General features: G+C 54.2%; 3 protein-coding genes across 8 annotated transcripts in view; 2 read left to right on the top strand and 1 right to left on the bottom strand.

Annotated features, from left to right (window-relative positions):
• Positions 1-18467, top strand: part of LOC122369184 (ice-structuring glycoprotein-like) — a 32678-nt gene extending 14211 nt beyond the window's left edge. For 3 of the 4 annotated variants that reach the window (XM_043343709.1, XM_043343719.1, XM_043343727.1), the window contains exons 5-11: positions 8453-8541; positions 8861-9060; positions 9432-9637; positions 14151-14325; positions 14617-16776; positions 17058-17123; positions 17601-18467. In XM_043343709.1, coding sequence (XP_043199644.1) covers positions 8453-8541; positions 8861-9060; positions 9432-9637; positions 14151-14325; positions 14617-16776; positions 17058-17123; positions 17601-17701 — 2997 coding nt within the window. In that variant the 3' untranslated portion in view covers positions 17702-18467. The remainder of the gene's footprint in view (positions 1-8452; positions 8542-8860; positions 9061-9431; positions 9638-14150; positions 14326-14616; positions 16777-17057; positions 17124-17600) is intronic. The other variant, XM_043343734.1, reaches the window with a different exon arrangement.
• Positions 18468-18525: 58 nt separating this feature from the next.
• Positions 18526-22097, bottom strand: LOC122369205 (GPALPP motifs-containing protein 1-like). 3 transcript variants are annotated; one of them, XM_043343754.1, is made up of 5 exons: positions 22057-22097; positions 20722-21296; positions 20244-20426; positions 19726-19866; positions 18526-19401 (listed from the first exon to the last, which is right to left on the bottom strand). In XM_043343754.1, the coding sequence occupies exons 2-5, from the start codon at positions 21283-21285 to the stop codon at positions 19237-19239; spliced, it is 1053 nt and encodes a 350-aa protein (XP_043199689.1). In that variant the 5' UTR covers positions 21286-21296; positions 22057-22097; the 3' UTR covers positions 18526-19236. The 3 variants fall into 3 exon arrangements, with proteins under 3 accessions (XP_043199689.1, XP_043199680.1, XP_043199696.1); XM_043343745.1 differs by having other exon boundaries at positions 18526-19398; positions 22057-22094; XM_043343761.1 differs by having other exon boundaries at positions 22017-22061.
• Positions 22098-22257: 160 nt separating this feature from the next.
• LOC122369177 (protein rogdi-like) lies at positions 22258-25307 on the top strand. Its single transcript, XM_043343695.1, has 2 exons — positions 22258-22352; positions 23060-25307. Exon 2 carries the CDS (start codon positions 23125-23127, stop codon positions 24031-24033), a length of 909 nt encoding a protein of 302 aa, XP_043199630.1. The 5' UTR covers positions 22258-22352; positions 23060-23124; the 3' UTR covers positions 24034-25307.
• The last annotated feature ends 1280 nt before the right edge of the window (positions 25308-26587 follow it).

Raw genomic sequence — 26587 nt, 5'->3', positions numbered from 1 at the left:
CGACAGCTTCTCCAGCGCTTTGCACGCCTTGCCGTACGCCTCATCCTTCTTCCAGTCTGCCGGTTCCAACGCCAGGATTCCCTTGTCGATGGACATCTTGGAGAAGAACGAGGACGTATTGGGATTGTCTGCAGGATTGGCCCCGCAGGGGGTTGGCAGTGGCCGGGGTCGCTGTTGGACTGGGTTCCTTGGGCCTTTGCCCCGCGGCGGCCCTGGCCTCGGCCAGCAAGGGGAGTAGCGCCCCCTCGGCCCCAGCTTGACCCATGCTTGCTTACGACTTGCTTTGATCGCTGGATGGACAGATGGTACGGTCCGACTTTTCCTGGTTTTCGTGGTTTTGTTTCTCTTGAGTGGTCTTTGTTTGCTTTTGCTTTGCTTCTCACCGGATGTCCGCGTTTCGTTCGATCACAGCTTTCTGATTCTTTTCCTACCTTTTTCGTTGGTTTTGCACCCGCAGGAACACAGCCGTATTGGGCTAGTGCAAGGGGAGTGGCGTCCCCTCGGGTACCAGCCGGTTTTACTAGGCTAGGCGAGCCGACCCGTACCCCAGGACAACGGGATCCTGGAGGTTGAGCCCCCCACCGTGCGGAGCCAGTCGCGGTGGCTGGGCAACACGCCTCTTTGGCCCTGAGTTCTGTAAGGGCGGGACACTCAGTGGGGCGCCGCACTTGAGGAGCCATTCCCAGTCGTGATGCCGCCGGGGGTGGCGTCGGAGAGGTGTCGCCGGCGGGGTTCGGGCACTTGTGCTCGTCCTTCGTCGGTGGGGCTGATCTGTCGCTGCCCCTGGCGGTGACTCGGCGAGGCGTCAAGGGAGGAGGCGGTATCCGACCGTGGGGGGTGGTGAGTCTCTCTCTCCCCCGCGGAAGGTGCCGCCAAGTCCCGTACAGTCAGCTCGGCCGTCCTAGGCCTTGTAGCGGCGCCGTTGCGGAGCGTCGGCGGCCGAGCTGGCGGAGACCAACTCACACTGCATGGATTCTGAACTCCTTCCCCCGACCCCTACCTCGACCTCGACCTCAACCACGACCACCTCGACCTCGGCGACCACTTCGACCTCGGCGACCACTTCAACTCCGGCCCCGCCCGGATGTCCTCGCCCCCAGACCTCGACTGAGGCAACCCCTCGACCACCCGGTGATCTTGGGAGGCCGCTGCCTCACTTTCTGCTCATGAGCTCAACCGATCAGGATGAGTCTGGCCAGCCCGTGCCGCTGAAACTCAATCCGTTTCAAAGAGAGCAGGCACTCTCGCCTCACTGTCAGCCTCAGCGTGTAACCCAACGCCCAGACGGGACCCTGGAAATCCACCTGACGAACCAAACTGAGATCCGGAATATGCTTGCCCTCAAAGAAATATCATTCAAGGCACGAGATAAGCAGGTCCGCAAAATAGAGGTCAAAGTTGAGCCACATCCGTTCAAAAATTCAGTGCGGGGAGTGATCACATGCCCGGACCTCCGCGGCGTGGCGGACGACGAAGTCGTGGACGGAATGGAAGGGCAAGGTGTCACCCATGCCCGCCGCATCCGCCGTAAGGTGAAAGGATCTCTTATGAACACCGACTCAATCGTTTTAACTCTGAACCGCCCCACCCTCCCGCGGGAGGTCAAGGTTGGCTATCTTGTGGTTCCCATTCGTGCCTTTCTTCCGGATCCAGTCCGGTGTTTCAAATGCCAAGCCTTCGGGCACGTCTCCTCGAAGTGCCGGGGAACACAGCGCTGTGGGGTCTGCTCAGCTGAGGGGCATGGCTCTGACGCTTGCCAATCGGACAGTGTCAAATGTGCCAACTGCGGTGGCCAGCACCGGGCATGGCACAGCAAATGCCCTAAGTTTGTGTTCGAGGCTGAGGTGCGCGCATTGATGACGAAGGAGAACGTCTCCTTTCGCGAAGCGCGGGACAGGGTGCGACAGCACACTCCCGCACCTTCGCTTTCATACCGAGATGTGGCCGCTCGGCCACCCCAACCTGCTGCAAGCCGGGTCGCCCTCGGACCCGGGGTGAGTGGTGCCCTCAGGAAGGCCGGCAATCTTCGCCAGCTTTCTGTAGCAGAGCTGATCCAGCTCCTCTCGGGGCTCATTGAGGATGACACTCCGCCGGCACCCGCAGCCGATTCTGTGCCAGCAGCGCCTGCTGCTGATGCACGTCGCCGGGCAGAATCTGAGGATGACTGGACCGTTGTTCACCCACGGCGCCGCCCGTCGAGGCGCCAGTCTCCAACAGCCACTGTACCACCATCTCCGGGATCTGACAGGGCGATCAGCCCAGCAGTGCTGGAAACCCTGAAGCGGGGAGAGGAGGAGCGACGGGCGAGGGACGCCAAACGTGCCAGACTGGCCGAGAAGGCCAAAGAGGGGAGGCCGTCCCCAGTGGTGAACGCCCCGGCCGGCTCTCCGGCCATGCCCCCTCCCCCTCCCCCGCCTCTCCCGAGGCGGCCCCCTCCGCCGTCCCTTGGGGCGGCATCCGGTACCCTCAGCGTGCCGGATCCTGCACCCAGCCCCCCAGGCTCGGTGCTGGCCGAACGCAGGCGTTCGGCCAAGCGTGGTCCCCCGTCGCCGCCAGAGCAGGGCCCTGGCCGGGTGCGGTTTGGCAACCGAACCGTTTCAGGCCCTGTGGGACCTCGGTCCCAGTCTGCCGACGGCCGACAGAGAACTAGCCACGCGAGGATTCAATACGAATCCTCTGGGGAGGTGATTTTCTAGTCGTTTTTCTACTCAATCTTTTTAAACAGTTTTATCGCCTTCTTGGGCTGTTTTACGTCTGGACGGGCTTTTAAAGCGCTTCTGCGCCTCTTTTACTGTCTTCTCCATGCAGAGTTTCTTACAGTGGAACTGTAGAGGACTCCGCAGTAGCCTTGTTGATTTACAGACGGTGATCAGTCGCGACTGTCCTCTCCTGGTCTGTCTACAGGAGACGAAGCTGAAGCCAGAGCATCACCTACATTTCAAAGGGTATTCCATTTTCAGGAAGGACCTGGATACCGACTCAGTTGCTCACGGTGGTGTTCTCGTGGCTGTCAGCCATAGAGTTTCGACGAGACCAATCCCGGTCAGATCCCCGCTTCAAGCGGTCGCTGTTCGGGTGGCTCTCGGTCACCGGGAGCTAACCTGTTGTTCACTGTACTGCCCACCAGGGGAGTCTCTCCCTGTGCAGGATCTTCGTATGTTACTGGCAGAGCTACCTCAGCCAGTTTTGATTCTAGGCGATTTTAACTCTCACCACTCTGCATGGGGATGTCAGACAGTTTGCACCCGTGGTCGACTTTTAGCATCTTTTATTGGCGATGAGGACTTATGCGTCCTTAACTCCGGTGCTCCAACTCATTTTACTCTACCTTCTGGTCAGACATCAGTTCTAGATCTCAGTCTTAGCAGTCCGCAGCTCGTTCCTCTTTTCACGTGGCGCGTTGCTGCGCACCCAATGGGCAGCGACCATTTTCCGATCTGGCTGGACCTCCGGGAGCATGGCTCAGTTGGCTGTCGGCCACCCAGGTGGAACTTAACGAAGGCAGACTGGACCGAATTCGAGGCGAGAGTGACAGAGTCATTCTCAGATGTTCCAACATACAGTTTGTCAGTCGATGATTTCACGTCCAAACTCGTCGAGGCTGCCGAAGCCTGCATACCCCGCAGTTCCGGTATGCCCCGACAACCACCAGTTCCATGGTGGAGTGATGCCTGTTCTGATGCAATTCGTGCCCGAAAGCGTGCCTACCGTGCCTTTCAGCGGAATAGTTCCACGGCCAACATGATAGCTTTTAAGAGAGCCAGAGCGGTTGCCAAGCGCACTATCAAAGAGGCCAAGATCTTATCTTGGAAACGATATGTCAGCACTCTTAATCGTTTTACTCCAATCGGCGAAGTGTGGTCGCGCATAAAGCGCATCTCGGGCCGGCACTCCTCTGTACCCTTACCCGTGCTGAAGGTGGATGGAAGGGACATCATGGAGCCAAACGCCGTTGCTTCGGAGATAGGCCGCGCCCTCTATCGGCGGTGTGGTGATGAGTCCCTCGACGAATCCTTTGTCAGGCACCGCTCGTCTTGTGAAGCTTCTGGGGTCAATTTTAGCACCTCCGACGTTTTGAGCTACAACGATACTTTTACAATGGTTGAGCTCAAGTCAGCTATAAGCTGTCTTAAATGTGTCGCAGAAGGCCCGGATTCTGTCCACAATGAGATGCTTCGCCATCTCCCTCCGGTTGCTCTGGATGCTCTCCTTCAGCTGTTCAACCTCCTATGGATGACGGGTGTTTACCCAAACTCCTGGCGGGAGGCAGTTGTCATCCCTGTTCTAAAAGCAGGGAAGAGCGGTTTGGACCCTCTGCACTACCGCCCAATTGCGCTCACATCCGCCGTTGGAAAGCTGTTGGAAAAGCTGGTGAATATCCGACTTACCTGGCATCTGGAGCGGCACGGACTTCTTGCGAATTCTCAGTGTGGTTTTAGAAAGCACCGGAGTACTGTCGACCACGTTCTTACTCTTGACTCAGTTGTCCGCTCGAATTTTAAACAAGGTCGTCAAGTAGGCGCCTTGTTCTTCGACATTGAAGCAGCGTATGATACCACTTGGCGATTCGGTATCTTACAGAAGCTGCATAAGCTAGGCATTCGAGGCACGATGGGTCATTTTCTAAGCAGTTTTCTTGGTGCTCGTTTCTTCCGTGTTCGTGTGGGCAACCAGTTATCTGAGCGGTTCGCCCAGATTAATGGAGTCCCACAAGGCGGTGTGCTCAGCGTGACGCTTTTTGGTGTCATGATCAACGACATTGAAAAGGTCCTCTCTCCAGCCATCGGCCGCGCTCTTTACGTCGATGATTTTGCTATTTGGTGCAGTGCGGCGTCGACTCGATCAATGGAGCGACAGCTGCAGATGGCAGTTGCTCGAGTGGAGGCATGGGGCAAGGAGAACGGCTTCCGGTTCTCCTCTGCAAAGACGGTAGGCATGCAGTTTTCCCGTAAGCGTCGCCCCACTGCACCCATGGTGGTGAGGCTCTACCGTGAAGCCATACCAGTGGTTGCGGAGGCCAAGTTCCTTGGCATGACTCTTGACTGCCGACTCACATACCGAAGTCACATAAAGTGTCTCCGTGACAGATGTCTTAAAGCTCTTGACATTCTGAAGTGTGTCGCTCGCATGTCCTACGGCGCTGACCGTAGTACGCTACTCCTTCTTTATCGGTCTCTGGTGCGGTCCCGTCTGGACTATGGATCTTTTATCTATGACAACGCTGCATCCTCATCCAAGCTTATTCTTGACACTGTCCACCACGCAGCGATTCGCATTGCGACTGGTGCTTTCCGAACTACTCCTGTCGTCAGCTTGTTAGCTGAGGCGAACGAGCCCCCTCTGGCCTTACGAAGGCAGATGTTGGGCATGCGATACGCCATCAAACTTCGTCAGTTCCCTTCCCATCCTGCTCACGGACCGGCTTTCTCCAGGTCGCTCTTAGCAGTCTTTGATGGCGACGAGAGGAGCCGCTCTCGAGTTTTCTGCACCCGAACGGCCGATCTCCTCCGAGATTGTGGCCTAAGCACTCGGGACATCATGCGAGTTGTTATCCTGCCTGAACCGCCTTGGAGGTTATCTGTCCCCTCTGTGGACCTAACCCTATCAGGCACACGGAAAGACCAAATTCTGCCTCTGGCCTTCAAGGCGAAGGCATTGGAACATATTGAATCATATTCAGGCCATGCCGTGGCATACACCGATGGGTCCAAGTCGGACCTCGGTGCTGGCTGTGCCTTCGTCTGCGGCGACGCTGTGCGATGTTTTACTTTATCTAAACATGCATCCGTTTTTACCTGCGAATTGGTCGCCGTCCTCAAACTTCTATGTTTTATCCAGATTCATCCCGCTCGGTCATATCTTGTCCTCTCCGACTCATTGAGCGGACTCCAGTCCTTGACACAATTCTATCCACTTGACCCCCTCGTACAGGAGATTCTTCTCCGTTTGACGGCTCTCGACCGAGAGGGTACCTCAGTGACTTTTTGCTGGATTCCCAGCCATGTTGGTATAGCTGGCAATGAGCGGGCGGACCGTGCTGCGAACCATGCGGCGCGGCAGCCCTGCTCCCGCCGGTTCCCTCTACCGGCCAGGGACTTTTTCCCTACGGTGAGCTCATTCTTCCGCGGAAAGTGGCAGGAGGCTTGGAGCAAATGTCAGACAAACAAGCTGCTACGCATCAAACCGGGTTTGGCAACCTGGTTGTCTGCGTCACGCAAGTCGCGTCGAGAGGAGGTCATCCTCTGTCGGCTTCGCACAGGACACACTTTTGGTACCCATGGACACCTTATTGGCGTCGGCCCAAGACCTGTTTGTGCGAGATGTGGCGACAGACTTTCCGTCCGACACGTTTTTCTGGAGTGTCCAAGACTGGAAGCTGAGCGGCTGAAGTTTCTGGGCCTGCGCGGAGCCCAACTTTCTTTGAGAGCAGTCTTAGGTGACGAATCCTCTTTGCTTGACTCTTCTCGCCTCTTTTTGTTTATTGCGGCCTCCGGCCTTCAGGTGATTTTTAACGCCCGACACTGAGGAAGTCAAATAAGAAATGGGCGCGATATAGCCTCGCAGCTGGTGCGCCCTGTCACTCCAAATCATCATCAAATCATCCAAATCATCATCAAAGATCATCATGTATCGATGTCCTGTTGATGTTGTACTCAACTGTGTCGTGCCCCAGGGCACGCGCTGTCTCGGTGAGGACGAACACTGCGCCACGGTCACTCACCTTGACGCGATCCAAAGAGGCCGCCACGTCCGGGGTGACGATGTTGAGGTTCGCTCGAGGCCGTTTGGGTGGGACTGGGGAGGCTTGCTTCGGAGGCTTGCACGTGTGGGGCTTCCTTCGGCGCTGGTGCTAGAGGAGATTGAGGACGAGTCCTCCAACTGGACTCTTGCCGCGGACGTCGACGCCTCCTCCTCCGCGCGTCGCTTCCTCGCCTCATGTGCCGCTTGCCGCTGTGACGATCGCTGTTCTTGGGCAGCTAGTGCTGTGTCCACCCCTCCCATGCGTCCCCTGCGTCCCGGTTCACGTTGAGCGAGAAGAAAAGCTTTGTCCTTCTCATTTGTCATTGTCTCCAAAGCGCCGGCCTTCGCGACGTCGAAGAGATTCGCCAGGCGCTCCTTGAACTCCTCCTCCCTGTATCGTTGAACGTGAAAATAATCTTAACCCTCGCCCATGTAGGGGGGGGGGTTGGTGCAACCCCCCCCCCCCTGAGGTTTTTCGGAAATAGTGCAAAAACGGCGGCGCGCAGCGCCGCCAAATTTTGGGTACCTTATGGGGCAAACCTTGCGCATCTTTTGATAAAAAAATTTGACCGGGTCATGTCAGGTCACGGAGTTATGACGTCACAAAGGGAACAACCTCCGGCCGGATTTTCACAAACTGAGTGCCAACGCCCGAGGTTTCCTGCCGGTGGTACGGACATCGGTCGATGGATCGTGATGAAACTTCCCATGCATGTTGGGGCAAGTATTGGCTATCATATGGTATAAGAAACTTGACCGGGTCAGGTCAGGTCACGGAGCTATGACGTCACAAGAGGAACAGCGTCCGGTACTATTTTTGAAAAGCGCCCGAACCACTATTTTGCTAATTCTTGTCACCTCAATGGGAATATGCAGCAATATTAGCTTCTATAGGGAGCAAATGGACATCCCAAATCCAAAAATACAATCAGATTTCAAAAATTTAAATTTTGATTTTTCGAATTTCTGCCGCCGATTGTGACCTTGCCGACTTCCGGCGCTCCCAACGCGCCATTTTTAGAGCTAGGGAAACGAAATACATACCAAACGATAGAGAATTGATCAAGGAACACGATAGTGAAGGTTTCAAGTCGATGTCTCCCACCGTTTTGCCGCAATCGCCGCCGAAAGTTGAAAAAAGTCTATTTTTCCGAAAATTTGACCTTTGACCGGTCAAAAGTAGGTCAAATGTTGACCTAGGACCAAAAAATATACCACCAATCGCGAGATCTCGGCGAGAGCAATCCGTTGGTCTTTTCCGCTAAGCTCTACGACGCTCCGTTTTCAAACGCCAAGGGGGGGGGGGTCGCACCAACCCCCCCTGCATGGGCGAAGGTGGCAGATCGCCGTTTAAAATTTTAAGGTCGTTGAGCACCGGGTAAATATTATTCGATTAAAAAAAAAAAAAATACTCGCGTGGTTTTCTCATGGAGTGGAACAAGAATCCGGGTTTGGAGACTGGATTTTCAAACTTTCGAAAATAGGGGCCACCCTAATATGCATTTAAAAATTAAAATGAATGTTACCAAAGCTGCGACCGTTTCACATGCCCAAGCACATAAGTCGTTATTTTTTGTTGTAATAACACATGTAATAACATTATTGTTCTGCCACATACGGCTGAAACATCAGTCGCAAACTATGCGTGGCTGGACATCTGAGTCCCCATTTCTCTCAGTTACTCCGACGTGTCCTGTTTTGCGTTCGCCAGCAGGAGGACGATGACGAGGCGAAGCGCGCGCGCCACCTTGCTGATGATTCCTCCCAGCTGGACTCACCCGACGACGACGAAACGAGCGAGTGAGTCGGGGAGTCACTGGGGTGGAGTCATTACTCAGTATCACGAAACCAGCGAGTGAGTCGGGGAGTCACTGGGTGGAATTCACTGTCGGTCGGTCGGAGAGGCATTTAGGGGACTGGCGGGCGGTGCAGGTGTGTGTGCGGGTTGTAAATGGGCGCATAGCACCGATTCCAGTGCACTTCAGATTGTTTATAGCGAAATTTCGCCGAGGCCTGCACTGTTTTATCGGCTGTCCTCGCTGGGATTTCAAGGAGCTAGGTTAGTATACTTCTGCTGACGTTTCTGGTTGTCTGACTGGATGTTCATTTTCCTGCACAGTCTGGAGCTGGACGAGATGGCCCCTGTCGTGCCGCACGGGAAGCGCAGTTTCGCGCATATCTCGACAGATGGCTCTGATGGCGCGGCGCCCGCCGAGGACGGCGCTGGAAAGCGGCAGCGGCTCTCTGTGATGAGCGGGCAGGACATTCTGTCCTCGCTGAGTTCCTCCGCCCGCCGACCAGCCGCCAAAAAACGCACAGGTCAGCGATTGAGCTCATTAAGTTTTTTTTTTTTTTGCGCTCCAGTCAAGTTACTTTGCTACGTTGCCGACATTTTAGCATTGAAGCCTTATCCTTTGAATTGTATCGTGCTATGCAATTTCAAGCAGCAGTTGAATGTTCAATTTAAGATGAAAATAACTAAGTTTGCGGCTGTAAATAATAGGAGTCAGTGGTAATCGATGAGCATTGCATTGTGATCTCAAGCATTTTGACCTTATTTTACATGTTTTTGTCCTATCTTCGCTTATTAATAATTTTAGCTTCTAAGCTAAGCGCCAGCTTGTGTTTAGATAACCTTGCTCACACCTGCATAGTACCTGAGCTGACCTGCCCCAATCCTTGTCTTCCAGCTGACGCCGAGTCGCCGCCGGCCGCTGGGGGTCGAAGCTCGGTCTCAAAGCGTCGGCCGGCGGCTGGGACGGCGACCCCAGTCCGACCGGCCGCCCCAGCCCCCACTCCGGCCCCGGCGCCCGTGGTCTCCCCGCCCCCCGCGGCGCAGACCAGCAACGAAGACGAGGAGGGCGACGAAAGGATGGAGGCTCCCGAGTCGACGCCGGTAAGTGTTATCTGGTCAGTGTTATCTGGCACGCGGCGTCCTATCGGCGTGTTATCGAGCGGTGTCAGGCGAGCACCGACGAGAGGTGGTGCTCCTTACACATGCTTTACCTGTGCAAATCGGTGTCACGATACAGTGCTAGTCGCTTAGCGCGACCTGCAGGAGCTCTACTGTGCCTACCTGCGACCGGCCACTCTCCTTTTCCACGCCGCATTGCGCGCGGCCCTCGACCCAGCATCCCAGCGGTCACACGCAAGCAGCTGTTCGTTGACACCCCTACGCGGACGACTCGAAGCGCCAGTCAGCAATCACATTTAGACCTGGCGACCAGCGACGGGTCTTCACCTGACCAGGGCGGCGCCATGGCGGTGACGCTGGATGACGGCCAGTTGGAGGTCCTTGCACACCGTGTCGCCGCGCTGCTCCAGCCCGTTGCGCCATCACTTCCAAATTCGACACCCAGCCGTACAGCGCCTGTGCCCGATCCGGCAGTGATGAACCCACCCGTCTCATCACTCCAGTTCAACGCCCTGTGGCGCGAATACCTGTCCCTCCAGAGACTCACCAACGAGAACTTCCAGACCAGGGACAAACAGGAGATCCGTGTCCTGCTGCTAGCGACAGCCCAGGTCCCAGAGGACCCTGCAGACTTTCGGTTTCTGCAAGATAGGCTCAAGCTCTTCGTCATCGTGGGCCATCGCGGCTGGTCAGCCGCCCTTACTGCACTCCTGGATTTGGAGCTCCAGCAGCTTGGGGTGAGTCTGCCGCCGCCGGCGCCGCCCATCCTGGACCTCCAGCAGCCCACCCAGCAGTTGTGCAGTATGCCCAACCTGCTCCTGTAGCTGCACAGGGCCCTAAACGCCGCCGTAAGAGGCCGAAGATGGCCGCCACAGGCGATGCTGATTAATAGTGTGATGGGCACTGGCAGTGACACGCGGTCGTCTCTTTGGCGCCCAACGGTCCCACCGAAGGCCCCACGACACGTTAGAGTACCACCCTCCCCGGCCCAACGGGGGCCTCCCAGATTGGGACCGGCTGGGGGCCTCCAACTTACCCGGATGGTTCCCAGATGGCCGGCGCCCGGGCCACAGTACCTGTGCTCCAGGTGAACAGCTGGGGTCCCCTGCTAGTGGCGCCGCCAGCCCCAGCCGTGACTCCTCCTGCTGCAGAACCACCAGTAGGGGAGAGCGGGGCAAAGTGGCCACCATAACGCTTCTTACGATGCCGACGCATGATTTTTCAACTTGAGAAGATTCTTCCTATACCAATGTGATCCCTATCAACCCGGCCGGGCCCGGGGGTAATCCCAACCACCGCAGCCCGGGGAGGGGCGTTTTTCGCCCCCTTCCCTCCCCGTCTAACTCTGTAAATAAGGGAGCTACGGAAGCAAAAGCGGTACCAAACGAAAGGTCTTTACGAGACGATTTTAAAGCACCTATTTTTTTATCTCAGGTCGATTTTCAAGGTCAAAGGTCAGGGCCAAAGGTGAAAATCGGCACATGTGTAGTGATCTCAACGTAAGCGTTCTAGAGGACGACGGGATACATAAAATCGGCTAAAATGGGTATGAATCGGAATAAGAGAGTCTGAGGGTTCCGAAATTTTGCTCCAAATCAAAGGTCAATGTCAAGTTCATTTATTTTAACTTCGTTTCATTTCTAAGGGCGTTCACATATAACTAGGAGGTATTGGCAAAACTTTAACCTTCGCCCCAGTGGGGGGGGGGGGGGCATATGTTACCACCCTGTCGCGTTTTTCGCGTGTAAATAAAAAAGCGCGGCGCGTAGTGCCGCGCCGCTTGGGGTAGCTTTTTGTACATCAATTTGGACAATGTGTGAAATTTTTGACCCCAGGTCATGTCGGGTCAGGTCACCAGGTCAAGTTAACTGACCAAGCCTAAAAAAGTTTGCAATCATGTCCAGCCTGCAGTGTTTGTCAGAAAGGTTTCAAACTTGGTGGATTGCATGATGTTATGGGCGCCTACAATTTGTATATGTCGGATTTTTCATATCCGTGACCTAAGGTCAGGTCAGTGGCGTGACCTTACCATTATAAGGCAATGGAGAAAAATGAAAATGCCTCTAGATCCGTGTGTACGCATGGGAACAGTCCAAATATTTCAGAATCACAATGATTTAGTCCACTCGTGATGACCAAGGTGTCATTTTTGCTGATAGCCTCTAGACAGGTCATCTGAGGTCACTTGAGGCTACAAACAGTTTTTTGCCAATAACTCGCGATTGGAACGAGGTAGAACGCTGGGGATGGTCTCATTGTGTTTGTCTTGTTGAGACGCATCGACTGATATGCAACATGACCTTTTCCGGTCTGGTCATGACCTTGACCTGAGGTCAAATTTTCAAGTTTACTTTTCAAGGTCAAATTATAGTTCATTCGACGCGTCTCGGCGAGGGGAACACGATTCTGGCAATAGAAATGCCGTGGCTTTTTGTAGTCAAAAGTTATTGTCGAAAAACACTTTTCGTAAAAACAGCTATTTTTGGAGTTTTTGCCCTCTGGAGGCTAAACCGTTGACCTGAGGTCAATATTGATAATGACCTTTTCAAAAGAAGAGGTCAAAAGCTATCGTTTGCTGTTCCATGCGTTTTTCTAGCTACCATAGTTCCTGAGATAGCGGCATGTTTTCTGAAAAATATAATGACAATTGGCAAATTTTGACCTTTGATGACCTCTGGTGACCCCAATATTGCTCAAAGGTGAAAAATGACCGAAATACTTTCAAACGTACGCATTGAGAGCTATCGACTGCTTTTTACCGCGTCTTTCTATCCCTCTTAGTTTTTGAGTTAGAGGTGGGTGGTAACATATGCCCTCCCCCCCCCCCCCCCCACTAGGGCGAAGTTGGCTGAGACCGCCACTGGGGCGCGGGTTAAGCTTGTGTGTTTTGGCCACTTTGGCCCATACCCTATGGCAAAGCGGCCACCGGCGCTTCTAAGGCCCTGATGTGAGAAACAGAATAGTTACCTCGTGTACAACTAGAGTTTTTGATGGTGTCAAGATTTAAACGAGGATGGATCATGGAGATTTATTTTGCCATCTTCTCATCTGTAGGTAAATATGTAAAGAAAAGGCATTCATGGAAAACATTTAATGACATTTTTTTGGTAACTCATGTAACTGAAAAGTGGCCGAGATGAATGCACGACGATACATTTCAATATCAATAAAGTTTGTTGTCCAAGTTGAAGACACCGTAGAATTAGGAGCTGTTCACTCTGCCCAGTCCGCTTTGCCACGCTCCTACCATCCGAGACAAAAACAAAAACAAATGTAGCTCTGTTATTAGTGGGTCAGAACGCATTAAAATTGGCGGAGGACATGTACGATAGCCACTCAATGCTGGAGTGATAACAATTGAACAAATTCCCAAACGGTTATGGTATGGCACAAAATAACATTAAAAAAAGCGCATGAATATTGGGATGATAAGAAGAACATGGGAAAATGTGTTTTTACGTCTGTCACAAAAATGGCGACTGGTTGGAAACCCCGGTCTGGCTCATTCAAACGACCGCGAAGAGAACTATACTTGGTAACCATAAATTGGAGCTGACGCCAGTCGTGGAGGGCTGAAATGAAGGGTGGCCGTTTTGCCCTGGGTAGCCGCTTTGTCCCACTTTCCCCTACTTCAAGAAGCCAACCTTTTGTACTTCTTGTTCGTTTCTTTCGATTCGATGTCCACCGTCTCTACGGTGTCTGAAGTTGGATCTCTTCCTGAACTGGCTGATCTCCTGCCAGCCAGCCCTGAGGAGGCCGTGCAGGTGGAGCCATTGTCCGATGTCGCTTCGGGACACCGCGGCCGCCGCGCACCGTGCTGACAGACTCGCCGGATTCATCGGACTCGGAAGAGGACCAGCCTCGACCGTCCACAGTGGACCCCATCGCTATTCATGGGGACCAACCGGACCGGCCCGTTAGGTTCAGGGACCACTTCCACCGATTGCCGACCGCCGAGATCCAACAAAGGGCGGCCGACGCAGCCGTCATCCAAGCGCTGCCCGTCCGTCTAAGACCAGACAACCCTGCAGGACCCGTCACCAGCCGTCGCCCCGGAACCACCCGACGAGGAAGAGCCTAAGGACGACGACCAACAAGACGACCGATTTCCAACCCGGGCTGGAAACCGGCAGTTGGTCACCGCGCTGCGTCAGGCGAGCACCGAGGAGGGGCGCTTGCATTTCTGGTTGTTTTACCTGTGCAAATCGCTTTATCAGGGGTTAGAAAGAGGAAAAGAAAATCAGAAAAACTGGCGAGATGGTCAATGTGATGGTTACTTGCCGTTAGTATCAAGAGCCATTAATCTCAGTGATCTGGGTTTTGTACACATTCCTTGATTTAAGTATTCTTTTCTAGAACTTGAAGGTTAGTAGTGCTTTTAGCGTGATTCAAAGACAAAAATCATTCGTTGATTGATTTGTCATCGTAGCAATACTTCGCTTCGCTTTTTCGTTCTTTTTCACGTTCCCACTGACATGTCCTCACCCTTCGCCAGGCGTCTGACAAGTCGAGCGGGTCGTCCCCTCCAGCTCGCCCTGTCCGCATGCTGAGCTCTCCGGCCGAGCCGCCGGCTAAACCTGTATACCTGACCCGAGAGGTCACCCTGGAGGGCTACGAGCGGGACAGAAACCGGCGACTGGCCGGGCTGCTGCGGGCCTTCGATCGCGCAGGTGAGAACAAAATAATGGAACATTTTAGGGTGGCTGTGGCTGTCAAGTCTGTAACCGGGGAAATTCCTAGTGTGACGGTACCAGGTACGGATAAATCTGGTGTTTTCTATCGGTCTATTGTTGGTTGACCGTATTGGTTTGGGAGTGACATTGGATTACTATATATTTGAATGTGCTCATGTTTCGAGTAGGGAGTTCTGTTTAATCTTCATGTGCTCTACTGATCTCCAATCGATCGCCTCTCGTTTAGTTTAGGTAGTGTTACTTACGGATGCTTTTTCCCACTCACAGACGCCAAGAAGGAGCCGCCGACACCGACACCGGTACAGATGGCGAGCCCCGTGTCCACGGAGGCCTTGTCTCTCACCTCGACCACGCCCTCCTCCGTGACCACGCCCCCCGCCGCGGCCACGCCCACCACGGCGAGCACTGCCGGTCCGGCGGCGTCACCGGCCCCGACGACCGTGCTCAGCAGCGCTACCAGCTCTGTGCCGTCGCCGTCGGCTGGCGGAGGCCTCACTTCAGCCGCTGTGCACGTGTCAGCGGCCGCCCCGGCGCCGACAGCGGCCACGGCCGGCGGCTCCGGGGCCGTACCGTCGCTGCAGTTCGGATCTGGATCGACGGTCGTGTCCTCGGCGACTTCTGTAGCTCCAACTCCATCGGCGTCGTCGGGGACCGTACCGCCGGCGTACAGCGCTGCCGTCTCGGCCGGTACGGTGTCCGCAGCGGCGGCAAGCAGTGCGTCGAACGCGGCGGTGCCAGCGAGCTCCGCCGGCCCGACGTTCTCTTTTGGAGCGCCGAAACCTGTGGAATCCACGGGACTGAAGTTCGGAGCGCTTGGTGCCACGGTCAGCACGGCGTCTTCGACGGAGGCGAGCAGCAAGGCGGCGGCGCCGACTTTCAGTTTCGGGAGCAACTCGAGCGCTGCTCCGGCGTCCAGTACTCCTGCCACGGCGGCGACCGCTGCGCCGACCTTCACATTCGGAGCTGCCGCCACGAGCACTTCGTCTGCGCCCGCCGCTGCGCCATCAGCCACCTCTGCGGCCGCTGCTCCGACGTTCTCGTTTGGCGCCCCGGTCAGCGTGGCCTCCAGCCCCGCTGCTCCGTCCTTCTCGTTTGGAGCTCCGAGCTCAGCTGCGGGCGCCGCCACCGCTTCGACGGCGGCACCGACCTTCTCGTTCGGTAGCGCGTCCGGACAGGCCGCCGCGCCTGCTGCAGGGGCATCTGCCAGCAACGCCGCAGCCAAGACGACGTTTGGTGTCGCCACCACCACCTCCGCGCCTGCCCCGGCGTTCGGCGCCGCTGCCAGCACCGGTCAGTCGGGGACGTTTATGTTTGGTGCGGCGGCCACCACAGCTACTCCAGCCCCAGCGTTTGGTGCCACTACCACGACCGCACCGGCCTTCGGGGCGGTCACCAACGGAACTGCGATGTTTGGTGCTCCCTCGAGCTCGGCACCACCCGCATTTGGAGCCTCGACGAGCGCGACACCAGCGTTCGGCGCTGCCTCGAGCCAGCCTGCTGCCGCCGGCGGAGGGTTTAGCTTTGGGGCGGCCCCGTCGACTGCCGCGTCCTCTAATAGTGGTGACGTGAGTGCCAGCTTCACGTTCCGGGCGCCAACCTCGCAGCCGGCTGCCGCCGTTACAGCGTCGGCGACGTTCGGCGCGACGGCCTCGCCGTTCGCGGCAGCCACGTCAACCTCTACGTCAGCTACTTTCACATTCGGGGCTAAACCCTCCGCGCCGGCTGCCACCGCCGCTCCTACGCCCACCTTCGCCTTTGGTTCGGCGAATACAGCGTCGCCAGCGCCTGGCAAACCGACGTTTGCGTTCGGCGCGGCGGCTCCGGCGACCACCCAGCCTGCGTTCGGCAGCGGCGCCGCTGCCGCTGCTCCTGCCGCTCCGTCGGGGGTGTTTTCATTCGGAGCGACTTCCTCGGCGCCTGCCGCCGCGCCGCCGGCCTCTGGTGGGGTCTTTACGTTTGGCAAGGCCCCGGCTGCCACTGGGGGTGCGTTCGGCGTGGCGCCGGCCGCGACGGGAAGCACGTTTGGCGCGGCGCCGGCCGCTACTACGGGTGCGTTCGGAGCGGCGCCAGCTGCCACTGGAAGCACGTTCGGCTCCACACCAGCCGCTGGGGGTGCGTTCGGCAAGGCGCCGGCTGCGACTGGCGGTGCGTTCGCGTTCGGTAGTGGCTCGGCGCCTCCAGCCCCGGCGAGTGGAGGTGTCTTCACGTTCGGAGCTGGTTCGGCGGGCCAGCCGGCGGCGGCCAAACCGGTGGGGGTGGCGAGCCCCTTCGGCGCGGCACCGGCCGCTGCTGCGAGTCCGTTCGGCGCTGCCCCCGCGGCTGCTGCGAGTCCGTTCGGCGCCGCGCCGGCCGCTGCGAGTCCGTTCGGAACGCCTCAGCAGACGGCGACACCGCAGGCCGCCGCCAGTCCCTTCGGAGTGCAGTCACGTGAGTAAAGGCACCGCTGTGCAGGGTGCGTTAGATTATTCGGATCTCTTGTTATCGATGCTGTATCTAATTACTATGAAGTATGAAAGGTATAATCATTACAATCGACATTTAGAGCCGCATTAAACGACAAGAGGCGACTGTAACTTATCTGTGCCACACATAGCTTTAAAGGCATTTTATGCACGTCTTAGCTGTTACGATTTGAGCTTACCATCATACATGCATCCTACTTGTTTAACTTGCCAACTCTGACGATTGTTCGTTCGTGTCTCTGGCAGCGTTTGGAACCCCGTCGGCGGCTCCCGGCATGCCGGCGTTCGCCTCTCCGCCTGCCTTCAACATGGGTACGTAATGCTGCTCTAAGGATGGAAAATCGGGACGAAGAATCGCCCACTTTAGGCAAATAGTTTAGCCTTGCTGAATATTCGTATAGCGAGGTTTTATCAATGGTAATTTGTATATTGCTATATGTGTATTGTATAATATGTAAGTTATACGTGAAATGATGGTGTATGGTGTGCGATCTTGATGACATTTAGACTTTATTTTGTGTAGTTTGGTGGTTAACCCCGGATTCAGAGTCTCGGACGACGAAGATTCTATGTCGTCCGGCCAATACCGTTCAGGGTCGGCGTGAGCTGAGCTACGGATATCGGACGGGATTGGCCGGGCGACATAGAATGTTCTTCGTCCGAGGAGACTGTGAACATGCCCTAAGTCTAGAGGATGACGTTTAGCGCAACCACCTAAGAACTTCGAACACGTAATCTCCAGCTCTCGCTGCTACAGTTCGTTAACCGGCTGTCCTCCGTCCGCCGCAGGTGCAGCGGGGACCCCCCAGGCGGCGGGCTCGTTCAGTATCGGTACAGGCGACAACAGACAGCAGCGGCGGTTCGCGCGGGCCACCCGCCGGCGGCAGTAGGGCGGGACGTCACCGGGCATGATGAACTGGTGACGTCATAGTTACACAGTGATCCCGTAACGTTATGATTCTTCGGCAATTCTGTCACGTCATGGCTAAATGGTACTGCAACGCCAATTTCACGGTGATGAGTAAAAGTGCCATCACAGTGAAAGCCTGAGGACGGAAGGTGTTGAGAGCTGCGTCATGAGCCTTGCCATCTTGAACTGTCCAGGGCTCTATTCAGCATAATTGTCACGACTGGGGCTCCACGGTAATGGAGGAGCCATGTGTGATGATGGGTCCCGCCCAGCCACTGAATATTCCCCGCTGTGTACTTTGTATACGATTTCATTTAGCCTCGCGGTGAAGCAAACGTCAGTTTGAAGATGGTGATCGTTTTACTGGAGCGAAGTTGTTCGTGCTTGTACGTACAGGGAAGGGTAGGATGAAAGCAGGAATTTCATTGGCCGGGGTTGATTGACGTGCTGCCGTCGTTCTCTGGGAATAGCGTGATTGAGGCAGTGCGTGTACGGTACAGTTGTGGGGCAGAAGGAAGTCTTTTAGCACAACGCATACCCGTAGGAACTAAGGCTGAAGATAGGGCGATCTTTCAGAATACTGTTGTTGAGGTGGTCTAATGGCTGTTTTATTGCAAACATCCCCATCAGTTGCTGATATTTGCTGTTTCATCATAGTGAACTCGCGTTTTAAGCCGTGTCATCCTTGTGTCGTTACGATGTGAGGGAGGAAAACAAATACAATCATTGGTCCACCGAGCAAACCAGCCAGTCTTTCTGCATGGTCCCAGGCGCCCGAAACAGCCATGTTAGAAAACATCAGTCAAAGACAAAGTGATTCAGTTTTGCAAATGTCACACAAACGGTACTCAAACTCGCACCAATTATGCACACATGCGTAGTGCGCACGCATGATATACATGCATAGTACATACTACATAGTATGAAGCGCCATCCGATGTGTACGATGAATGAACAACGCTCAGCGTTGAAGCGTTAAAATTATCGATGATGTGACATGCGACTGACGTGTGCGCCTCAATACGGCGAATGCAACATGAATCGCCAGACGCCAAATGTCACGATCTAGTCCAATCACAGTCCTTCAAGACAGTGACACTGCTCCGTCGCTCGGACGGCGCATTAGTGCAGTCGATGTTGTACTAGGGACGATGAGAAGGCGGCCCCTTTTCTGAGTCAGGTCTTTTCGTCGAGTCCTGACTTTTCCCGCATGACGGGGATGGCGCCCGCCAGCCTACCGTTAGCCGGCGGACTAACTCAGGCCGACAAGAGCAAGGTACGGAGACACCATGGCATCAGGCCAACAGGTTACGGCACCAGGCACCAGGCCACCACACCAGTCACCAAGTCGCCACGCCAGGTCACCACACTAAACACCAAGCCACCACATCAGGCACAAAGCCGACACGCACGGCCAGTCCGTCTAGGACCGCACGCCTCAATTCCTGGCCGGTGGAGGTGACGCTGCCGGTTACACCACATTCCCGAGATGACTCCATCCTCTCCCAGGAGCGATCAGAGGAACTTCTGCGCGCCGGAGCTGAACATGTCGGCCGCACCGCGCGAGCGTTTGATGGCGGCCGCTCGCTGCGCGTCGTCGAAGCGGTTCGTTCCGAGGTCCCGGTCCCTGTCGAACTCCTGTCTCCGCTTGGGGGCTTCACCGGCCTCCACCGCCGCCTTCTGAGGAGTGAGAGGTGGAGGATGCCAGGAGTGTCAGGCCACTACCTGTCACGTCTGGTGGCAGCCAGGTGACAGGTCAGTTGACTTTGAAATCAGGTGTGTTCAGTAGACGAACGGCATTGACTAAATCGATGGCGTACAGCGTTTGGGTGATAAAATCCGTAGCTCATTGAGCTTTGAGGTGTGAGCCCTAAATATGTTAAATGAGAGAGTACAAATGAAAAGTTTTGGACGAAGTTGGAAACAAAAAAGGCAATCATATGCGAATATTGTCTCCTGGTAATCTAGCACGTAATTTCAGTCAATTAAAATTAGATAAAGCACCTTAGCTTTTTTGACGTTTTTCTGGTGCATGTCCAGCAGGGACTCGTTTCGTTTGGCGCCGAGGTCCTCAGCGACCTGCGCCATCCGCTCGTCCCGCCGCCTGGTGGCCAGTTCGACAAGCTCTCCGCCCTTCTTCGCAGCCTGAAAAAGAAAGATCAGTGGGGTCATGGATAACGGTGGAGTCACACAGCTGCTGCGACGAAACAGTGTACTGTTAGCGGGAGAGACGGTCCGAGAGAGAGGGTCACAAAACAGCAGATGTTTCTGGATAATCACCGTGAAATTTGATAATTGACAACATGGTTCTGTTTATAAGCAGGACTGGAACTAGAAGAAATGTGTCAGTGAATTCACAAACTTCATCAGTTATCTGCGCCATTTGACTTTTGAGACGACTGACTAGCTGCTGACAAGGGAACAGCTTCAACGCCTGGTCTTAAGACGACAGTTTTATGCATAACACCACCGATGTCATTACGCGTACTTGCTCGCAGCATCAGCCAGCCTCTCTCACTCACCTTTTCGGTCGGAGCGGGGCGCGACTGTCCCTTGGTAGAGGGTGTCTCCGTCCATCCGCTGGTGTCCCCTCGCTCCTGAGGGGTCGTCTTACGGAACTGACGCGGGCCCAGGCCGAACTCTCCGGCCCGGTCCGGCGGCAGCTCCAGCATCCACTCTTCGCGCACCAGCTCTGCCGGCCGGCCCTGGCGATAAAGAGAGGACGGAATACAACACAGACGTATGAGGCGAAACTGGCAGCATATTCACTGACATGACACCGATGCACCGACACAGCAGGAACACCATCCGTCGCATGATCACCACCTGCACTGGACAAATACCGTTACTTTCCGACCAACTCCACAGGTCGATTGAGTATCCCTACCCGATTACGATACCCGAGTGTTACCCGACTTCCCATCGCTAAACAATCCACATCATTACACGATCATTCCACCCACTCCATCGTCACCCTGACCAGTTATTCTCGTAACTCACCATCGCATCAAGCTTCTCCTTCATGCTGGTGGCCCTCCGTTCCACCTCAGCAGCCGCATACCGCCCGAGGTCGGCGCTCTCCGCCGGTGGCCGAGGACCGATCACGTCCTCATCCTCATCCTCCTCCCCGTCCTCCTGGGCAGGCAGTCCTCCCGGAGGAAGCGCCGGACCGCGGACAGCCGGTCCCGGCGCCGCGGGTCCGCGCACGGCTGGTCCCGACGGACGCTTCACGAAGCCGGGAGGCAGCGCCGGACCGTAGGCGTCGTCGTCACTGGAGCTGGCGTCATCAGCGGCGGCAGCAGAGCTGGAGCGGTTGGCCGAGGAGGGCGGCAGTGACGGTCCTATGGTCGGACCGATGGTTGATTTGGATTCTGAAGATGAGGATGGCTTATCTTTGCTGGTTGTCTGAGAAGGTTTTCTCATGGATGGAGGGAGGGCTGGGCCATAGGCATCATCATCTGAGGAATCATCTTGCTTCTTTTTCTCAGTGTTTTCCTTTGTACTGGTTTTGCGCATTGATGGAGGAAGTACTGGTCCATAGCAATCATCGTCTGAATCTGACATTGTTCAATGTTCTGAAATACAAAATATGAGCAATGTCAGATGTCATCAGCCCACAACAGCATGTGTTGCCAAATGCCAGGCACTCATAAATGAGGATGATCAAAGGAAAGCTTTTTAAGGTACCTCAACAGTCAATAACAAATTGTTTCAATTTGACTGAACATTATTTGTTGATCATTGCCTAAGTGAAAAAGAAAAATTCCTTAGTAGACTTCAGGTGCAGGAGCCAGAAAAGGTTGCACAGTGATGGCGGCTGATGAGGAGGGACATATCTTTGCAACAAATACTGCTTATTAGGTTCAGGTTCAGGTTCAGGTTATGGGCTAGGAGTAGACAATGTCTATTTGGTGCTCATATCATGGAATGCACTAATCAGAGGATGAGCTTTAGTGGTCGACTAGGGTAGCCCAATGTCGGTGCTTATTGGGGCATCTGGGTAAATAATATCCACTCATTATCTATTGCAACAGAATTTCTTTTAAAAAGATAAGCATAGACCCCCAAACATTCAGTGTCACAGATAGATAGGTATTCACAGCAATTGTTAACTTATTATTGTTATATGCACATTGCTCAACTCATGTCATGCTCAACCTTGCCTAAAATTCAGCACGCCACAAATAGATAATAAATTTATGGTGCCATTCAACGTTACTGTTAGTGGGCAGCACGTAAAAGTTCCACTGTTAATACCCAAATCCACGGTTAATATTGGTTTATATTGGTTTTACGGTTAATTATGTAAATAATTCGCAAAAGCCAAAAACTCACCAAACAATGGCAATGGTGCGCCAAATTCTGTCTATCCTGCGCCAATTGGCTGTATGCTGAATTTTGTTCTAGATACTTGCTGGTCCCGCTCATTTACTGTTGTCCTGCTCACGTTTAGAATTGTAAGCTGCTGATTCGTCATTTCGCCAAAGAGCAGTTTTTCATTAAATTATGAACAACAAATGTTATGAAAGCACAATCACGTGATTGCCGGTTGTTTACGTAAGGCGGCTGCTTCCTCCCTCACTATCGTTTTTCATTTTGTGCGACGATTTTCTTGAATTTGATCGCTGAAGGTGAGAATTATAGCTAGGAAACGGGCAATTTGAAGTACAAGCTGATCATAATAGAAGCTTGAATTTTCTCTCCATCATTTGTTGAATTCAATTTAGGTAGCAATCTGCTACTGCTATTCTGTGAAAAATTGAAATGAAGCAATAAGCAAATGAAATAACTAAATAAAGTTTGAAAGTTTGATGACCTGGTGCTGACTTCTTATTTCAATAAATACCACAAACATAAACCTTAAATATCATACTGATTTCAATAAATAACACAAACATAAACATTAAATATTGATACTGATACTTTGAAACAAGGTTCCGAAGTTGATGGATATCCAGTGACTCTGACTCTGACTTTGACTTCCAAGATGAATTCAAACTCAAATTCCAGACAGAACCATTGCATTGACTCTGACCAACCCTGACTGCTGTCTGCTACCCTAGCAGGCCTGCAAATTATGTGGGGTTTTTAGTGACTCCCGTCTCCAACTACAACTCTGCCTCTGGCTCTGACTTTCAAAATTGTTAGACTCCAACTCTGGCTTCCAAAATTGACTCTGACTATAACTCTGGTCAGATCTGTCAGTTCTGACTGACTCCAACTCTGACTCTGAAGCCCTGCTTCAAAGTTCATCACAGCCAGCTGTATCAGAATTTATAGATGATACAGCAGTAGCATCAATGCTAGCAGGTTGTAACATGAACAATAATCTTTCCAGGTTCTGTTTTGGTGCACATCATCACAGCAAATATCAGAATAACCTGCTGACCACTGGCCTGAGCGATGGACCTGCCCAATGCAGCATTTCACCCAGGGTTTGGCGGGGGCCAGCAGCAGGCTGCAGACTCGGCGGCCGCGGAAGGAGAGGTGGCATGGTACCTCTCTGGGGAGGTGTTCCGCTCTCTGGACCAGATCGTGGCGTCTGTGGACGACTGTTTGGAGTCGCTGCCGAGACCGGTCCGGTCCGACTGTCCGGCGCCGCAGGAGCGGTTCGTGATGCAGCAGTCAGCCGGCCAGGGCGTCGGCGCCGACACCGCCCGCTGCGTGCTCGTCATGGAGGGGCCCGCCCTGGTGCAGGCTGAGCTGCAGGTCAAGATCCACAAACACCCCAACACCATCCACAAGACGTCGATCCTGCCGGACGCGCCGTGGCTGCTGGTGCAGCTGCAGGACGCCGCCAACATGCTGGCCGAGGCGCGCCGCTGCGCCGACTCGGCCGGCCGACAGCGGACTCAGGTGGAGGCCCGCCGGCGGGAGGGCACTCTGGATGCCGGGTTCCTGCGCTGTCTGACGGCGCGGCTCTCCCACCGTATCGAGGAGCTGATGCTGAGACTCCGGCGCGGCCGTGATGCGCTCATCACACCGCGAAAACGCACCATCCAGGACCACCTGAGCAGCGAGAACATGAAGTCTCTGCGGCCGCCGCTGCCAGGTGATATCGCCATCAGCTTTTACGTGCAGGGTCACCGGCTGGTGCTGGCCGTGTACCACCTGGTGCCGCAGCGGGGCAGCCTGCACTTCGACATGTTCCTGGCCGAGTGTTGTCTCCCGCGACTCGAGGCCGTCCTCTCCGGCCTCACACGCACGTTCCAGATGTGCCAGGAGGTGAGGCAGAAGCTAGCGTGGGCGGCACGCAGTCAGCGGAGCGGCCGGCCCGCCCCGCCGCCCACACCCCTCACCAACGGAGTCTGACCACGCCCCTAGGATAGGGGCCGGCGGGATGCAGTGCCGAGAGCGGAACATGGCAGGGAAGTGGACCAGCTACAGGCCATATTTGCAGTAAGTAGAGCCAGACTTACATAAGTAGCGCTAGAACAACTGTACCATCAGATCTCTCAAAAGAGGCTATTTTTGTGGATGCTCTCGCACCTCTGGCTTCTATTGTCGTTGCCGGCTGTTGATAGTCCTGTCGGTCGGAGAAAGTAAATACGATACACCTCTAGCGCCATCTACGCATATCTGCTTCTCAACCTTCAAGCCTATGCATGTAGGTGGCGCTGGTGTAGCGCCGGTGCTCTGTAAAACGCACACAGCTCCACCAGCCTTCCATTCCGCTGATGCTGAGCACTGACGACACGACTAGCGGTGATCGTTTAGCAATCGGCTGTCGGTTTTCTTTTTGTCAGGTCCGCCATTGAGACGCTATCGGTGCACTTTTTTCACTGAATGTTCACTAATGCTAGATCGAATTTCATGTTGAACTGCAAGTCTGGAGAAAATCGAGCCCTGTACCAGCTACGTGAACACTTCTGTGCGAGCCCAGCGCTGTATTTTGTAGAGGAATTACTCTTTATTTGATTCCTTTTTGCCGAACCCATCTCATTATCTACTAAAAATTGATCTTTGCTGGGCCCGACATTTATAGTCCGACTCCGGTGTGTCGAAACCGAGTGTATAGATGTCGGTCCTGGTCTTGAATTTTTACTCATTACCTTACGCCCGACCTTTGAGCCTAATTGTCGTGAAAGTACCCAGCAACTTATTTGTTTGTAAAGTTCCTGCTATTTTTTGTTTTGTATCATGTGTTGGCTATGGCCACTAGATTTTGTGCCAATCAAACTGAGGATTACTACCAAGCGTGTGTTGCTAAACATATATTTGCTAATGAGATAAGTGTAATATGTGATTGACTGATAAGTCCGTCCAGCATTGCCTTAAGCGTTTTCATCTTGTATATGTAATTGTGCGCTCGTACACAGTTCATTATTATATGTACTCCGATGGTTAGTCAATAATTGTGGCAGGGATAGAAATCGGTAACACAAGAGGCTTTTTCATGCTGTGAAGAACAACTAAATATACACATATATTTATGTATGCATTTTGGGGCCATTATATTGCGGTTTTTGCTCACCGCTGCTATTCCAGATATGCATATGTGCCGCACGGTCTGCCGTTTCGGCGTATGCCGATGTTCTGACCAGTGATTTATTCAGTGACTTACTAAATACAGGGAGATTGGAACAGCACGTCTGTTTTGTGTCCTGGGATTCATACTAACGGTTGACCGGTGATGAAGACTACGTATTATTCGATATTATTCAATGTGGACACAGGGACGTCCTCACTTATCGGGCAAAAAAGTACGTACTTCGATGTTTGGTATCGATTTGGCAACAGCAACAGGAAAGCAACGTTAAATTATGCTTTTGATTTTAATCTTTAAACTGAGATGTTCCTTTTGGGTTTTCGCATTATCCACACAATAAGCAGAAGCATTTGTCTGACCTGTCAGTAAGACTGCCAACATATTGTCTGGTCTGACTCGTCACTGGTAAACCACAGCGCGGGCCGATGAGTGACGACGCTGTCACCGGCTGTCGATTGTGACAATGTGGGCACATACAGGACACTTCCGATAAGTTCCACGCACGCGGACTAGCTGGGTAAACAGTCGCAGGGAGGATGGAGGGTATAGGTATAGGGCCTTGGGATGGAGGAATGAGTGGCAGGACTCGATCAGTACGAACGGACACAAGTGGCGTCTCGCACGGAGTCTAGAGATGGGCCATGCTTTGCTTTCCCGCTCGTACTTCGGCTCAGCATAACCCGTGACATTGTACTGACTGACAAACGTTTTTAGAAATTGCATATCAAAAGAAAGGGTGAACGTTTGTCCGCGGCAAAGGCATAGTGAACTCGTAACACGAATCACGAATAGGTATCGAAGCTCGTCTGCAACATCATCCCGTCATTCACGGCTTCAAGTCTGTACAATTGTCAGTTTCCGCCGGTACGTTCACAACTAGCCGTCCCCAGCTGTCCCAAGTGCAGGGCCGCTGTGCTGATACCCCCCCCCCCCTACATCCCCCATCCGTCCGTCCCATCCCCACACCCCCCATCCGGTCAACTCAATTAGGCTCTGCGGGTTGCAACGGGAGCCGGCCGGCCGCCGGGTCGGTCGTGCAGCCCGCCGATAGCCGAGCCATGAGTAATCAATGGGGGGGGGGGGGACGGCGGTGGCGGCGTCTTTGAACTGGTAGGGGGGTCATGAGTCGTACCGGTCTCCCTCGGTCCCCCCCCCCCCCCCCAGCCGTGCTCCATGAATTGACACGGCGATGACGTGGCGCGGGGAGAGAGAGAGAGAGAGAGAGAGAGAGAGAGAGAGAGAGAGAGAGAGAGAGAGAGAGAGAGAGAGAGAGAGAGAGAGAGAGAGAGAGAGAGAGACAGAGAGAGAGAGACAGAGAGAGAGAGAGAGAGAGAGAGAGAGAGAGAGAGAGAGAGAGAGAGAGAGAGAGAGAGAGAG

Source organism: Amphibalanus amphitrite, unplaced genomic scaffold (assembly GCF_019059575.1).
Source record: "Amphibalanus amphitrite isolate SeventyFive unplaced genomic scaffold, NRLGWU_Aamphi_draft 000033F_arrow, whole genome shotgun sequence".
Lineage (NCBI taxonomy): Eukaryota > Metazoa > Arthropoda > Thecostraca > Balanomorpha > Balanidae > Amphibalanus > Amphibalanus amphitrite.
This window is presented reverse-complemented; position numbering and strand designations above follow the sequence as displayed.